Below are 17424 nucleotides of genomic sequence, written 5' to 3' on the forward strand. Positions count from 1 at the left end.
ATAAATAATTTAATGTTGTGTATGTGTGTGAGCTATTTTCAAGGAAATGATACTAAACACGTAATATAAAAAATAGCTGTTTGAAAATTTGTTTGCAATAGATTATATACATTTCTATCTAATTCTGATGATGATTGTTAAAAATTAAAATTTAATTAGAAATTTATAATATGCTTTTCAACTGATATACTTTTCTGCTTGTTCATTTAATAATTTAGCAGAAGATTTAGCATCTAAGAATAATTTATTAATAACTTCAATATCTTCCCTTTATTTTTACAAGAAATTTTATTTAGCAAAATTAGAATAAAAACTAATAATTTACTTAGTAATTTCGGTTCTTCCTTCTGTTTGAGCTAAAACACTTGCAGGAGTTAAAAGTTGAACTGCATATCTGAGAGAAGAGGAGCTACCTACTTGACCTAAAAATGATAAAGCTTCAGTGGATAATTTGATGCTTTCAGTTGAAGCTCTGATAGCAAGAATTTTAATTAAATCTTCTAATCCGTAAGGAACAGTCTTGATAATCAAAAGTCTATTAAAAAAAAAAATTTATTAATTAAATTGATAAGGAGAGCAATGTGATTAAAGATAAATAGTTAGTATAGTGATTACCTGTCCAACAAATCAATAGGAATACCATGAGGAGATACTATGTCAGTTCCTCTAATGGTGCACATACCTCTGTTGGTAGCAAGAATAACAATAGGAGCAAGAGTTGATTCTAAGGCTCTGTTAAGATAAGTGAAACATTCAATATCAAGCATGTGGACTTCATCAATAAAGAGCACACCAGGGACAAGTTCAGCAATACCTTAGTCAATATATTTATTAACGATTTAGTTGATTTATTGACGTAACTTTTCAGTAATTTCAGTCTTTTTTGGTTTCATGATTTGACCCATAAGAGAAACAAAGTCTTAGCCGTGTTGAGGACGAGCATTGGCAACGTCCAAGTCATGGAGAGTAATATCTTACACAATTTCTTTCTTCTTGTGTACATCACCCTTTGGTAAGGGGACATATTCTTCAGCTTCTAAATCATACTCAGAAGCATAAGCGTCACATCTACCAACTCTTTTGACATTACCACTTGAAGCTTCAATGTAGATAACATCACCAACACTAACTTTTTCTCTTTGCATATTTTCATAAATAGAAGGATCTAACTTTAATTGCTTGGTACCTTTAGAAGTCTTCAAAGTAACAATGACACTGCTAACTATTTTACCGTATCTAATTTATTAAAAATATTATTAATAAAATCAATTTTCTTAACAACTTATTTTCAATTATTTTAAAATTAAATGAGCTTCCATTTAAAAATGCAATCATACATAAATTCATTTTAACTTTAAATAGACACTCATAAATTTAATTGCATTTTTTTTGCAAGTTAAAATATTTATTTGTATTCTTCACTATTTTTTCTTAATCTTATAAATTATTAACAAAAAAAATACCCTTAAGCTTCTTCTCTTTCTTCAGTCTTAAGTTCAGTGACTTCTCCTTCCCAGACTTCCTTTGTTTCTTTAATCTTTAAACCAATTGCTCTACGGAAGTTTTCCATAAGAATTTCAGTTTTCTTAACTTCTGTGGAGTAAACTTCAGAACCGACCATTGGGCAGAATGGAACTTTAGGACCTAATTCAGAAGAAATGGCAAGTGAGATAGCAGTCTTACCAGTTCCGGGAGGACCAGCTAAGAGGACAGCTCTACCAGCCATTTTCTTTGTTTTAATTAATTCAACAACAACACCAGCAGCCTATAATAATAAAAATGTAATTAATCAATATATCACTTGCTACTTAGATAAGCATTTAAATGTAGTTTGATGTATGCTTTTTACATTAAATTATATTTCATTTAAGACATATTTTTGATAACTTATTTAATAACTTGTTTATTTTATAAAATAGAAATATTGAAAATTTATATTTTTCTATTTTTTAGATGAAACATGGATTAAGCTTTTATTAAATACTAAAACTATCAATTAATATTAAATTACTTCTCTAGCATTTTCTTGGCCGACCATACCAGAAGCGACTGCAACAGCAGTACCTTCTTCATTTAAACCCAAACCCTTAACGTGAGAGTGAGAGGCGATTCTTTAAGTCTTTGTGGTTGATTTTACTTCTTCGATCTATAAAATAAAAGTATTAGTTAAAATACATTGAGCGACTGCAAAAATATTTTCACTATTTAAAGAAATGCTTATGGAGTATTTATTTTTTGAAGAATTTTTCAGTTTACAAAACTAACAAATTTATTTTCTCAGCACATTTCTTTAAATTTTTATTTATCAAATAAATTAATTTTATTTTATACCTTCATTTCTTATATTGCAATTTATTATTTTCAAAACTTCTACGCTTGCTTGCTTCTTTTGTTTGCTTTTTAAAAATTATATTAATCAAAAAATATTGTTTGATTTTGTTTATTTCTTGAATTTTGATTTAGCTTTTATATGTTTTTATTGAAAGAAATCAAAAACTTAATTTTTTATAAATATAAATATATTTAATTTTTTATATTAAAATATATATAATTTTTTTTAGAATCTTTTTTAATTTTAAAATTTAGGATTTGTTTGTTTCAAAAATCTATTTAATTTCTAAAAATATCTTAGCGTAAATTGCTTTATTTATTTATTCAATCAATTCTTAAAGAAACTATTTAACCTATTTATTTAATTATTCCCGCTCTATTCTTATATCTTTTAATAATTTAGTGAGGATTTATATTAATTAATTAGTATACTCTCTTTAATTTTTATCAGTTTCAAAAATATATTTACAATTTTAAATAATTTTAAAGTATTAATTTATTAGTCAAACAAGAAATTCTTAAAACTTTTATATAATAAATTAGTATTTCAAATTATTGAAAAATTATATATATTTTTTATTCTTTTCTAAGAATTATTAATAATAATCTTAAAATAATAAAATTTTTTAGTATTTAGTTAAAAAAATGTTTGATTTTTTTACTATTATTTACTATTTATTTAAAAGTATCTATAATATTTTTAATTAAAAATATATTAAATAATCAAAATTTGTTTTTATACTAAGATTAATTGATTTCAGATCTATATTCCTATTGATCTTTTTTTAATTAAAAATTAGTTTATTTTTAAAAATTTAAGCTTTACTCTTTTTTTTTTCAGAAATAAATTTATTTGATTAAAATTTTTAATCAGAAAAAAGTTTTATTACTTCATTAAAAATTTAATTTGATGAATTCATTTCATAAATGAAACTATTTTATTTAGAATAATATTTTTCATTGGAGAGGATTATTTAGATAGTCAATCTTATTTATTAATTGTAAATTAATATTTTTTATAATCTCTTATTTATAATAAATATATTTTTTTTATCAAAATCTTTTTGACAAAAATAACTTTTGTATTTAATAATTAGTTGAAAAATATTGATTGAAACTTCAAGATTAAGTATTATTAATTATTTATTCTACTTTAATATTATTTAGATTTAGAAAACATAAAAAAATCTATTATATTTAATTTGTTAGATTTAGTATTGAGAAATAGCTGTATCTATTAAATTCAAAATATTTCATTTATAATTTAAAAAATACTAAAGAAAAACTCAATTATAATTTTATGATTAAAATTAATTTCAAATTAAATAAATACTAAATTAAAAAATTTATTTGTTAGGAAAGTAATATTTAATCATTAAATTCTTCAAATAAATAAATATAGTTGTTTAACTCTACTAAAATGTATATCAAAACAATACTTATATTATCATTACTGTTATAATTCTTTATTTAAATATTAAATGTATTTAAACAAATAATAAAATCTTATTTAATTTAGTCATTATAAATAAATATTTTCTTAATTAAATTTAATTTCAATGTAAACTTCAAAAAAAAATTTTATAAAAATTAATTTCGAGTAAGCTTATTTTTATATAAAGTAAATTAAAAGCTGAAGCAATCAATAGAATTTAGTTTCTTAGATTTTAAAAATAAACATAATAATCGCTTACAAATTTTAAAGAGTAAACTTTTATCATAAACCACTTATATTTTAACCTAACCAGGATATATTTATTATTTTAAATATAAGTGATGATAAAGAAATTAATTTATTTATTAATATTTTAAAAAATGAATAAAATAAGCAAGATAAATCTAATTAATTTTTATTAGATTACAAAAAATATTTTGTAAGAGAAGAAGTTAGTATTCTATTAGCCTTTATTATATAAAAAATAGTAGGCTTTAGTAAAAAAGTAATACCTTTTGTTAACAATTCGAGTGAAAATAATATATAATCTAATTTTTATTAACACTGAAATTTTCAGAAACAAAAATGTATCTTTGATATATATTTTCATAATTGCCTTTTTTGATACATAAAATATGGATCATTTTCATTTTCTATTATTTGTAAACACATGTATTGGTTTTGAAAGATACTGTAATGAATTTTATGGAAAAAAAATATAAGAAATTAAAATTAAGTTTATGTGAAATGGCTCGCTCAGTCATTCGCTCACTTTATTGAATTAAATGACTAGAGATTATATTTTCAAATATATATATTAGATAGATTCTGCAATTTGTTCATAAAGAATGTTCAATAAAAAGAAAAAAAAACTTATCTTTTTTTTACCAAATCAACTAAAAAAAGGCAAACAAAATCAATCTAAAACCCATTTCGTAAATTTGTTTATTATTATTTGATTTTAATAAATATTAAATAAACACTTATTTTTTTCAAGATCTATAAGAAGGAAAGAGCTATCGATTATTAAAAAAAAAAAGAAATTAAATTTCGCCAATCATTAAAATATTTAGCAACGCTGACCAACTGATATTTTAGATAAATAAACAGATAATTCAACTTTTATTCCCTCTATAATCACCTTAACTTTATAAGGCGCATCATATTGATTGAGGTAGTAGTAGTACAAGGTTATTTATAATTCAAACCATTTTCAATCATTAGACAAAAAATTAAGGCAAAAAAAAGGCTTTTAGGTAAAATACAAAAATTTGTGAAATAACAGGAAATTTTTCAGTAAAATAATTATGAGTAATTAGAACAATAATTGGATGTATTACAATATGAATAATTAAGGAAATCAATAATATCATCACATGTAAAATAATAATAATGGGAATGTTAATTCTGCTAATAGTAATTGTGCAAATAATAGTAATAATTCTTAACAATAGCAATAAAATAGTCATTCCCACTCTTAGCATTAGTAATACAATAGCATATAATAATAGTAATATAATGAGTAGATTTATTAAGCCATGTAGTAGTAATTTAATCATTAAATGCATCACCCTCACTCTTAAGGTTAAAATAGCGGAATAGTTTAGCCTCCTCCTGGTATAGCTTTTATGCCATCGACTTTTCCTCAAGGCTAGTATCCACATTATAATTAATAAGTTTATTCGCAACAATAATAACCTTTAATTCTTTAGTAGTAATAGCAATAAGCATCAAATGGCTCAAACAACTCAAGCCCTAACTAGAGTCATTAATAGCAGCCATAAAATACTAACAATAACTAGCAATTTTAAACTCCTTAAAGCCAATCTCCTTAAACTACTTAACAATAGCAACAAATATAATAAAGCTAAACACAGCAATAGCCAAAACTAAGCAAACTTCAAAAATAGTATTCTTTGATAGATGATAGAGTCACTCAAGCATCAGAAGAAGAAAGATCAATTTCTAGCTATTAACAATCATAAATAGGAAATTTCAATAATTAATAGGAAGAATACCTTTTGGAACACTTAGAACTTAGTATTTTTAAAATACAGCCTTGTCCCAATCAAAATATATAGCATAATCATAAATAGTGCTAGTATTATCACGGATTGAAGGACAGAAGAAGAGTAGGTACAAATTATTCACATGATCCTTGCTAATTTATTGATAGTTTTGGAGCTAATTGTCCTCTAGGTGATAAGTGTCCTAAAAGTCATAACAAGGTAGAATAGTTGTATCGTCCAGATAAGTATAAAACAAAATTTTGCACATACTATCCAAATAACTGCAAATCTTGTGAATATGGTATATTTTGCTCTTTTGCTCATTCTGAAAATGACATTAATACTGAATTAATCCATAATTATGAATATGATGTGGACTTCTATATTTTTTATTATAAGACTGTATGGTGTCCATTTAATTATATTAATCACGATAGAGGAATGTGTGTTTATGCTCATAATTGGTAAGATTACCGTAGAAAACCTCACTCAATTGAATTTGGCTATGAACCTGATGGATGTGAAAGTTGGAATCCTAACTCTTTTATCACTGAATATGAAATAGGTTGTCCTAATAAACAAAATTGTAAAAAATGTCATGGTTGGAAAGAATTAGAATATCACCCAAAAATATATCGAACTAAACCTTGCTAGCAGCAACCTTGCCCAAAAGGAAAAGCATGTCCGTATTATCATAATATTTAAGAAAAAAGGTATTCAATTTATTATTTTATAATATTCAATAAAAATTAATAGTTTTTTAATTAGTTCGCCAATATTTATTAATTGATTTTGAGAAAAATAATCAGTGAATAAATCCCACAAAATTAAATTCAAATTAAGTCTATTAAAATTTTCACAAATAAATTAAAACTATTAATACTGAAAGAATTTAAATTTTATAAATAGAATAAAAAATAGTAAAAATATTTAAAAAATTATAATATAGGAACCTCTCTAATAATATTTAGTCTGAGCTTTTTAGATATGCTCCTAGAAATAGAATTACTAAAGGTCTATTTAAAGTATCATAGCATCTAATTCCAAAAGAAATTAAATAGCCTTAGTAACCAGGTGGTGGAGGCAATAACAATCCCACTAACGGAAGTAGCGGAATTAAGTAAGATAAATAAATGTATAAATTGAAATTTATCTTCTATTTTATTAATAGCAATTAGCCATCAAAAATAGCATAATTTAATAGCAGCCATTCCCTCTCTTCTTAGAATAATAATTCAGTAGCAAATTACTAAGGATATTAAGACAATGCTATAATGAATAACCAGTAAGTTAAAAAATAAGCTTCTCTTAATTCTAAAAAAGTAAAAGGCAGCGCTGTCCTATAAAAGATGAATACTTGCAATGATCTCTCTTCTAATATTTACGAAGAGTCTACAGACAACGAAAGGTAAAGATATAAATTTAATTATTTCATGTTAAATATTTTAAATTTTAGTAAAAAAAGAGTAATAAGTTAAAATTTAATTATAAATAAAAGGTATCAACAGTTCTAAAGTGTTTATTAAGAGAAAGGAACATAAAATCACCCAATTACTCAATCTCCTCCTCTTAAAAAACCAGCAGTAGGTGTAGTTAATAATAGCAACAATCCTAATAATTTTAAAAGAAGTGAGAGCTAATAATTTGAAGAAGTTGCAACTTAAAACTCCACTCCATAGCCTTAATTTGCAGGTCAAGAAGAATAAAAAAAATCTTTGAAAATTGCAGTCCCTTTCATTCTTGAAGAGTAAAAGGATTCTGGTAAGAAATAGAGTACATCTGAAATTAATAACAACTAATAACAATACTCATCTTCTTCAATAAAATAAGGTATCCAAGCATAATCTTAAAGTTAACAGGAAATGTTCTCTAAAGATTAATTAGCAGATTAGTTACATTAATATGATTAATTCACTAATGCATTTACAACTTAACCCACTACTCTGTAGCGATAAAACACAAATCCTGCATAAAACATCCCTTTCTAAAACTAATAATTTATGCATTATGAGAATGCAAATTACAATCCTTAAAATAACTAAAACTTCCCTTAGAAAGGAAGAGCTACTTATTCGAAACAAAACTCAATTCAAAGTATTAATAATAGTAGCTGTAATAATTTAGATAATATTTAATAGAAAACGGCTAATGATAAATAAGATGATGAATATGATTAAATTAACTTAGCAATATCTGATTTTAATGGCTTCTAATAGTGAATGTTCTTATATGTATAATTTATAAATAATTATTTAACTTAGTCTCAATAAATTCTGTTATTAGCAATTTACTTATGCAATAAAACCAACTAATCATAAACAAAATGAAATGAACTACCCTTTATAATATTTTCCATAAACCAAGAGGAACCTGAAAATATATTATTAATAATAATAGTAACAACAAACAAATGATCTTATAATACAACTAATAAATAATAAAATTTATTATTACCTAATCCATTTACTTAAAAATATCAAATTTACAAAATAAATTATATAATTGATAAAAGTAAAAAAGTTTTTATTTAAAGAAGAATAAAATAATATTGCTAAAGAAATAATAAGAATAATAATAAAATTAAGATTTTAAAATAAACTCATTTATTGATTTCATAAATGTTAAATGTGTCTTTGATTGATTTAATAAAATATTAAAAGTTATTTTCAAGCATTATTTAACAAAGAATTAAATTAAAAAAATTTTAATCATTTTACCTTAATAGAAAAAATATATATATAATTCATATAATCTTCCTAATATCTTTATGAAACCTTATACTCTGACTTATCTGAATTCTTGAGATTTATCAAAAATAAAACTTTCGTTTATAAAACTCTTAATGAATCATTTTTTCTCTCCATATACATTACTTGATACTTCAAATAAAACTAATTTAAAATTTATTTTTAACATTTAATTCAAAACAAAATTATATTAAAAAATTTCAAATATTAAACTATATTAAAATTAAAAATTGTTTGTTTACTCATAATGTATTTTATCTATTTTATTAAAGTCTAAATAGATTTATTTTAAAAAAAAATTTTTTTATTAAATTTTGTTAAATTTAAATAAAAATTTAGTTTTGATAAATTAGAAAAATTTTTGGTTATTAAAATAAGCAATTTACCAAATTATAATACATATCAAATTGATCAAAATTAAGTGATAACTTATTTAATTCTTTCTATTGATTTAATGTTTTAAATATATTTAATTCAATAAATTAATCTTTTTTGTTATTATTTAATGAAGATATGATGCTTAAAAAAGAGATATATAGTTGATTTTAAAGAATTATTTTGAATATATTTTTTTCAAAATAAAATCTTCTGTATGTTGTAAAAATATGAGTAAAATATAAATTTTTAACTTTTCATTAATTTATTACTTTATTATTAAAATAAAAATGATTTTATTTAAATAATATAAATAATAATTCTGATAAGATATTATATGTATATTCAAATCACTTAATCTATTTATTTTAAATAATTAATAAAATAATCTAACTAAATAATTTTTGATTTAATAAGAAAACGAAGAAATTTTATAAGTTACTATTTTTTGCGCACATATAATAAATTAGGATAGTATATTCACAATAAAAAAGGAGAACTTAGCTAATTTACAAAAAACAGGTAGTTATTTAAAGTAAATTAAAATTTCTGAACTGAAAGATATTAGAAAATGGAAGATGATTATGAAGCGCTTAGAATGAGTTTAATAGATAGAAAAAAAAAGGAAATAATTCATAAGCCTATTTTGAATAATATTGGTGATTCAATAGATTTTGGTTTTCAAGCAGTTAACTAGACTTAAGAAAAGGTCTTCACTTTAGAAAATAAAAATGACTATTAAGTTGAATGGAATTTTGAGTCTGAAATATTCTAAGTATTTCCTTCATTTGGTACTTTAGATGCTAAAGGTGGTAAATAAACAGTAGTTATCTCATTTACTCCTTAAGAAGCATCAGCAATTTTGAATACTATTATTTTAAATATTGACAAAGAGAAGCCCAGGATAATTAAGGTAAGTGGAATTGGAAAATACCCATTTATCTAACCATAAGCTAGAAAAATACATTTTAATACTCTTTTAGTTGGTAAATCTTTAACAAGAGAGGTTATTGTGAAAAATCTAAGTTAGGTGGGTACAAAATTCACCATTACAAAGCTGATAAATGATGAATTCAAAGATTCATCTTTTTCTATAAACTGTTCAAGTGGTTTCATTCCACCTCAATCTTCATTTTTGGTTTCTATAACTTATAAGCCACAAGTTGAGGGATTATGCTCAATAGCTCATTGGAAAATAGAAGCTCCTGGAGGCAATAGTGCTTAAATTAGTGCAATTGGCGATGCTGAAGGATTTAATATAAGATTAAGTGATCAAAGCATTAATTTTGGTGAAGTAAAAATTGAAACAGAAGCAAGTCGAATTTTAACTATTTACAATGATAGTGATTTGCCAACAAAATACTAGTTTTACATAGATTAAAATAGTATTTTTAGTATTTCTAAACCCAAAGGTATTATAAAAGATCATTCCTATGTAAGAATGCTAGTTTAGTTTGTTCCACGCCATACTATATGTTATTATTAGAGAGTATTTTGTGTTGTTTAAAATCACAAAGTAATCTATGTAGATCTTATAGGAACATGCTATGATTTGCTATTTAAACCCCTACCTTTAGTTTAATAGTAAATTGATTCTTTTAGAAAGAGAGTTATAGAAGGTAGATTATCGAATATTGATATGAAATACATGGAAAATTCAATTTTACTTAAAATTCAACAAAATTCACCTCTAAGTAAACGTAAAACAGCTCATAATCTGAGTTAATAATTGGCAATTACAAACGGAACCAATTTTTCTATAGGATAATTCGGGAACTACTCATAACTAAATAATTTAAGCTTACAGTAACAAAGTTAAATAAACAATGGTAGTGGATTACTTTAAAATTAAAAGAAGCAACTATTGCCATCTTAATCTCATCAGTAGTTATCAGTTTTTAAATCATAAAGCCAATAAGAAAAGGTAATTAACCCTAACAATAGGTACACAAAAAACAATTTGAGTCCTTAGAAAAACCTATCTAAAAATAAGAGTCTTCTTTTAACAAAAGAAAAATCAACCCAAATTACTTCAACAGTAGAGAGTTCTACTAAGCAAATCCCATCAATAAATTAAAAATACCCATTAAATTCAGCAACATAAAATACTTAAGGAGGTACTATTGACACTATCAATGCTAACTAAAATCTTGAGTTGTAGTAGTAATAATATTTTGATAGAATTCCTGAAACTTATGAAGATGATACTTCTTAGCTAAATTCATAAATAGCCCTTCATAGAGAATTATTTTTAAGCTAAACAAGTGGAACACGACTGATAAGAATTAGTGTAAAATAAACTAATTTTTATTATTTATTTAAAGAATTTTTTAATTATTTCTTAAACTAATTCACTTGTTATTTTACAAGCTAATTAATTATTTCTTAATACATTTTTTTTCCTTTTCCTAGTCTTTTTTCTTGCATAAATAATATTTTATAGAAAGATATTTTTTATCAAAATTTGATTAAATAATAAAAATATTTTATATTGAAATTTGAAATAATTAAATTTAAATAATAGGAAGAGTTTTTAGATTTTGGATATTAAGAATTAATGACTCTGAGCTAAGAAAGAGTAGTTACTATATTTAATAATATAAATAGTAAAATCACAGTTTTTTGGACCATATTAAAGAAAAACAATAGCTTAGATAATAGTCTATCTGTTTTTAGTGTTTAACCCGAAACAGCTTCAATTAAGCCTAATTCAAGAGCAGATTTTAAAATCTCATTCCGTCCTATAAAAAATTCATTCTATTTCTTTTAGGATCTTCAATTTATAGCTTATAAATATAGTGAAAAGCTAACTAAAAATGTAGTTGATGAATTCTAGAAATCAATTTTAGCATAATCTATGAAATTTACAAATGACTAATTATCTCTTACTCATACACAGTCTTAAAATTCGCTAAAGTAACTAAATAAATATATAAAACTATTAAATTTAAAATTATATTCTATTATAGGACTTCCACAGTGTTCTTAAAGACACTGAATAAAATAGATTACATAGCAGATGAAACTCTGCCACCATTTTCTGGATTTGTAAGTTGTGTTGGACACTCTTTTGGCCCACATAATTAAATATATATTCCAATGGTCGATTTTTCACCTTCTAGTAAAGTAAGTCTAAAGTTTTTTCTTAAAATGTATTGAATAACTAAAAACATGTAAATCAAAAGGTCTATTTCAAGTCTTGTAGAGTTGGAGAAGTTTCTTACTAATCAGTAGAATTGTAAAACTAAGGGGACACACCAGTATATTTTAGAGTTTAGAAGGACCCTAGTAGCATTTATAATGTTTATCCATAAGTAGGTTTAATTTAGCCAAAATAATTCATATTACTGGTAATACAATTTGCTCCATAGAAAGCAAAAAAATATGAGTATTCAATTAATATAGTTCTTAACCATAATAACTCAAATATTAAACCTCTAAGTTTATATGGTTTTTGCAGTGAGCCTTTGGTTGATATAGAAAACGATGGAAAGCTGTTTTTCCCTCCAAGCTTCTTAGGTGTCTACTCTAAACAAAAAATGAAAGTAGAAAATAGATCTAAAATTAATTTAGAATTTGATATATTGATTCCTGATAAATATAAAGAAATGTTGCATTTTGAACCTTAATCAGGTGTTATGAAACCAAATGAGCACGTTTACATAACATGTGGCTTTGTTCCTTACCAAAAAAAAAATTACAAGATAAAGCCTATATTTAAAGCTAAAGAAAGAATAGATTTAACTTAATCTATGGTAGGATACTTTATGCCTGGTAATAAATTTTATTAAATATTTAAATTATATTGTGATTTATTTATTAAAAAAAATATTTACAATAAGAAAATTATTTTACATTATTTAATCATTGATTGGTTTTAATATAAAAATATTGCATTTGAAAAAATGCAATAAATATCTTTGAATTAAAATATTTTATTAATCAAATTTAATAAAAACATAATTGTTAAATTAAAAACTTAAATAGGGTCTGGAAGCAGTGAATAGTAGTAAATTTAATAAGAAGATGAGATACAAAGTTTAAAATAAATTGAAAAACAACTTGAGGTTGTTGCTAGAGGTGCTGATGGATCAATAACGATTAAACCAGAACTGATTGATTATGGAATAGTGAAAGTTAACTTTTAATAAAGGATGACTGCACAAATACGAAACGATTCTAATTGCACTTTTTACATTGAATTAAAACTTGTAAATGATGATGAATAAGAGGAAACTGAAATATAATAAAGTTAAACATAATTATCATAACTGATTAGTGATTAAGATATTGAAACTAGAAGAAGAAAGAACAAGAAAAAAAATGGACATCTTTAAATTAATGAGGATGAGGAAGATGATGAATAAATAAAAACTGGAGAAATTGATTAAAGTCATACTATGAGAAAAAATAAATAGGTTTATGATCAAGAAACTATTCATTAGAATTTTAAGCTTGATTTTACTGAAGGAATAATATCTGCTAACTCAAAAATAGATATTGGAATTGTATTTTGTCCTAATTAAGTTAACTTTTTTAACATGAAGTTGGAAGTTATAGCAACAGAATGCAATCCAAAGGCTAGTATAGTGCGTACTTAAAATAGATAGTTTATCTAAAAAACACATCTAAAAATTAAAGCTAATGGTAATTACCCTCTATTGAAAATAATTGATGTTAGAAATGATGCTATTAGTGTAGCATCTTTATGGGAGAATTTTTAAATTAACAAGATTAACTCAGAATTAGCAACTGATTTAAACGAAGATGAAATAAACTTTTTGAGAATAGAATAGCTTAACATAGAATAAGCTTAGAAGCTCTAAAGAAAATTAAAAAATTATACATGGAATTTTGGATATTTACCAAATAATAAGAATGTAAAACCAAGAAAAATTGTTGTTACAATTCAAAATATAGGAGGGACTGAGCTAGACTTTAATTTTAAATTACCTTCTGATAGTTAGGTAATTTATTATTACTATTATTCAACAATATATTCATTTTTAATTTAAAAAGTTTTTTTTTAATATTTATAATTTTCTATTTTTTGATAATTTAAAAGATTGACTTAGAACCTTGGGCAGATCCAGGTGAGCTTTAGGGAGATGAAGCTTATGAAAAAGCTATCATAGATAGGAAAATATTTTAAATTATTCCTAAATCAGGAACACTGAAACCTTAATAGCTCTAAGATATATAATTAATATATAGTCCAGGAAATATTGATGATGGTTTTTAGATTTTATCATAAAAATAAGAGAAAATTACTTCTGAAAATCACCTATTAAGGGTAGTTTTATAGATAAATAATGGCAAACCTTTGGTTATAAATCTAAAAGGAATGATGCTTTCTCCTACATAAGGCATGCTCTCAGTTAAACAAAATAGAGTAAACTTACCTGACTGTCCTATAGGTATGCTTCTACCTTTGTAGTATCCTATTGAAATATAAAATGTTGGGTTAACAAAATTAAATTACTCAATCGAAGTTTAAGAAATAGATGAAAAAGGATAAAACATAGATTCAAAATTTGAAATTTTCAACATTTCTAATAAAAATGGCTCTCTGATGCCTAATGAAAAATAATACTTATATTGTTTGTTTAAGCCTCTGGAAGCTAAAAAGTATTATCATATTCTAAGCATAAAAGCTACTGATTTTATGAAGCCTCTTAAAGATATTAGATTGCATGTAATTGGCGAAGGATTTTCAAAAATTCCTAAAAAAGTTATTAAAACAATAGAAAATGAGTATCCTTAGCAAAGATCGTCAGTTTCTGCAATAGGAAGCAAGGTTTGCTTTTCGATTGAAGAAATTGATTTTGGTGAGCTAAAACCTCATTAATAAATAACAAGAGTAATTATTTTATATAATTTATCAAACAATGAAAAACTATCCTTTGATTTTACGTATGGGTTTTCTTTACAAACAAAAGCACCAGGATTAATTTGGTAAATATTTCTCTAAATCTAAATTTTTTGATTGATTGATTTAAGAAAGTGAATATAATTTTTAAACTAATATTTTATTTTTAAATAGTGAAGATAAATTTTCAATAGAACCTAGCTAAGGAAGGTTAAATCCGGGTGAATTTATTGAATTAAAGTTAACATTAGAAGCAGCTTTACAACCTTCTATTTATTCTGGAGAAATAGAGTGTGCAATTTATTGGGGAAACTAAGATATCGCAAGTGGAAGTAAGCTAATTAATTAAATTATAAAAATTATTAATTTAAAATAAAATAATAGATAGAATGGTCACAACTATGAGTTCTGTTTCTAGCCATTCAGGTATAGAAAAAGAAACACTGTTTTTAAGAATTAAAAAATAATCTAAATTAAGCAACCACTTGCAAAAAACAAAAGATAACTTACAAAGCTAAAATTCTAAAGAGCACATGATGATGAATATAATAGGATAAGCTATCAAAGATATTTTAAATGACGATAATTTGTTTGATTTAATAAAAAGAATTGATGATTAGCCAGTTCAATTGTATTAACAATTTGATAAGGAAGATACAATGGATATTACTATGGTTAGTAAAGGTTTAAATGATATTTTAGATGTAAGTGGAATAGCAGATGATATAATTAAAGATTTAAAAGAAAACTACGATAACAACTATGAAGAAAATAATAACTTATCTGAACAAAATAGCTTTACAGTGAATCGTTCAGATAGTAAATTTAATAATCAGAATGTTAACAATTCAATCATAACAAACGGAAAACAATAAAAAAATAAAATGTATAATGATTACAGACAGATTTTCCTTTAGGATGAATTCTCAGAATTAGCTGACTTAATATTTGAAAATACATACTTTAACATCATTCAAGAAGCTACAAGAAGGGAATGTGATTTGTTAAGAGTTGGAAAAAATTTTATAATTCCTCAAAAATGATTGGATTTAATTGAAGCTTATTATTTAAAATATTTGAATATTAAACAATATTTATTATTTATTAAAAAGTTATTTTTATAGTCAATTAAATACTTTATCACATACAAATAAAATATTAAATTAAAAAATTTTTTTTTAATTATTCTTCTTTTTTTCTTTTAAATCTATTTTCTAAATTTATTATTTTAATACATTTATTTTCTAACTAATTTTTTAGTACGAAAATAAATTTTTTTTTAGTTTAATATATTAATTTATTTTAAAAAGCTGTAATTTAATTATTCCTTAATGACTTAATATTAAATATTTTAGGAAGCCATAAAATGATTTATAAAAAACGCAATTTTTAAAATTTTTAAGAAGAAATTCAAGAATTTTATAAAATTTTAAAAGGATATTTTTTAATGATTGATTTTTTATTGAGCTTAAAATAAATTTAATTTTTATTTATTATGAGTAAAATTTAGAATTAGAGCAGTTACTTAAATTAAATAACAAAGAAAATTAACAATTATTAATTATTTGATATCTTAAAAAAATCAAGCTACAATATTTTAACAAATACAAATTTTACAAAAAGTTTATAATTTAGCAAATTAGCAATTTTTAAAATAGATGGAAGATTAATTTTAGGATCCAGGCATGTGTCAAATTCATAATAGACCATTTGAGTGTTATTCTTTAGATGAAAATTGGTAAAACAGAGTTATTAGCTTTGTTTATAAATTTTATTTTCAATAAATGAATCCAAAATAAACATAATATTTAATTAAAAGCTTAATATGTCCTTCTTGTTTAATGTTTGGTCCTTATCAAGGCAATAAAGTTTGTAGAATAGAAGAGGCTGCTAAAAAACTAAGAGCGAAATTATCTGAAGCAAAAGATTAAAGTAAATGATTGAAAAAGTGATTTTAAAACAATCTGAATAGAAATTATAAATTAGAATCAAAATAATACACAAAAAACAAAATTCAGAAAATAATTTTTTAAAATAGATATTTTGCAGTACGAAAGAACAGAAAACATTCTATTAGACATAAGACATACTAAAATTGAATGCGAAGAAAAAAAAGCATAAATAATGAAAGAAGTTGAATTAACTTTTTCAAATGTTATTAAGGTTTTAAAATAAAGAAAAGAAGATGTTATTAGTGAACTTGTTGATCACTTTAATTAACAGATAGAATCAGTTTATGAACAAGAATCTAAATGGTAAAAAATTATATTTTTTTTCTTTGTATAATAAATAAATTTACAATTAGGGTAGAGAAATAAGAAACAGGATCAGAGTTAGCAAACCTTTTAAAAGAAGAAAATGATTTAGTATTAATTTAAAAATCAAATTTAATATTGAAAGGAATAGAATCATTGAAGGAGTCCTAGCAATACAAACAAGTTAAAATACTTAATACTTTAGATACAAATTTTAAGGCTTCAAAATTAGATTCATCTATTAAAGAATTTTTAAGAGATTTAGAAAAATTTGTTGTTAAAGGAGAAGTTATTACTATTTAATATAAATGCTGATAAAAATAAATTTAATATTTTTTAATTTATACAATTTTATATGATTTATTATCTACTGCATAAAATTGTTGAAATTAAATTTTAAAAA

At 23.2% G+C, this 17424-nt stretch overlaps 4 protein-coding genes across 4 annotated transcripts; 3 read left to right on the forward strand and 1 right to left on the reverse strand. All coding sequences in view use genetic code 6, as the record gives it.

Moving 5' to 3' along the window:
• Positions 1 to 177: 177 nt before the first annotated feature.
• On the reverse strand, positions 178 to 2337 carry TTHERM_00476820 (holliday junction ATP-dependent DNA helicase RuvB; the record flags this gene model as incomplete). The annotated part of the gene is made up of 6 exons (XM_001017389.3): positions 178 to 268; positions 326 to 535; positions 616 to 1236; positions 1464 to 1765; positions 2012 to 2146; positions 2332 to 2337. The coding sequence occupies 6 exons, from the start codon at positions 2335 to 2337 to the stop codon at positions 178 to 180; spliced, it is 1365 nt and encodes a 454-aa protein (XP_001017389.2).
• A 2736-nt stretch (positions 2338 to 5073) lies between these two features.
• On the forward strand, positions 5074 to 7994 carry TTHERM_00476830 (zinc finger CCCH type domain protein; the record flags this gene model as incomplete). Its single annotated transcript, XM_001017390.2, has 4 exons — positions 5074 to 6488; positions 6725 to 6895; positions 6947 to 7183; positions 7274 to 7994. The coding sequence occupies 4 exons, from the start codon at positions 5074 to 5076 to the stop codon at positions 7992 to 7994; spliced, it is 2544 nt and encodes an 847-aa protein (XP_001017390.2).
• Positions 7995 to 9468: 1474 nt separating this feature from the next.
• Positions 9469 to 15809, forward strand: TTHERM_00476840 (MSP (major sperm protein) domain protein; the record flags this gene model as incomplete). Its single annotated transcript, XM_001017391.2, has 8 exons — positions 9469 to 11187; positions 11422 to 11813; positions 11867 to 12023; positions 12083 to 12671; positions 12885 to 13864; positions 13963 to 14852; positions 14941 to 15098; positions 15151 to 15809. 8 exons carry the CDS (start codon positions 9469 to 9471, stop codon positions 15807 to 15809), a joined length of 5544 nt encoding a protein of 1847 aa, XP_001017391.2.
• Positions 15810 to 16424: 615 nt separating this feature from the next.
• TTHERM_000476849 (hypothetical protein) lies at positions 16425 to 17336 on the forward strand (the record flags this gene model as incomplete). The annotated part of the gene is made up of 4 exons (XM_012797933.1): positions 16425 to 16504; positions 16586 to 16698; positions 16805 to 17021; positions 17072 to 17336. 4 exons carry the CDS (start codon positions 16425 to 16427, stop codon positions 17334 to 17336), a joined length of 675 nt encoding a protein of 224 aa, XP_012653387.1.
• Between the last annotated feature and the right edge of the window lie 88 nt (positions 17337 to 17424).

Source organism: Tetrahymena thermophila, assembly GCF_000189635.1.
Source record: "Tetrahymena thermophila SB210 genomic scaffold scf_8254611, whole genome shotgun sequence".
Classification (NCBI taxonomy): Eukaryota; Ciliophora; class Oligohymenophorea; order Hymenostomatida; family Tetrahymenidae; genus Tetrahymena; species Tetrahymena thermophila.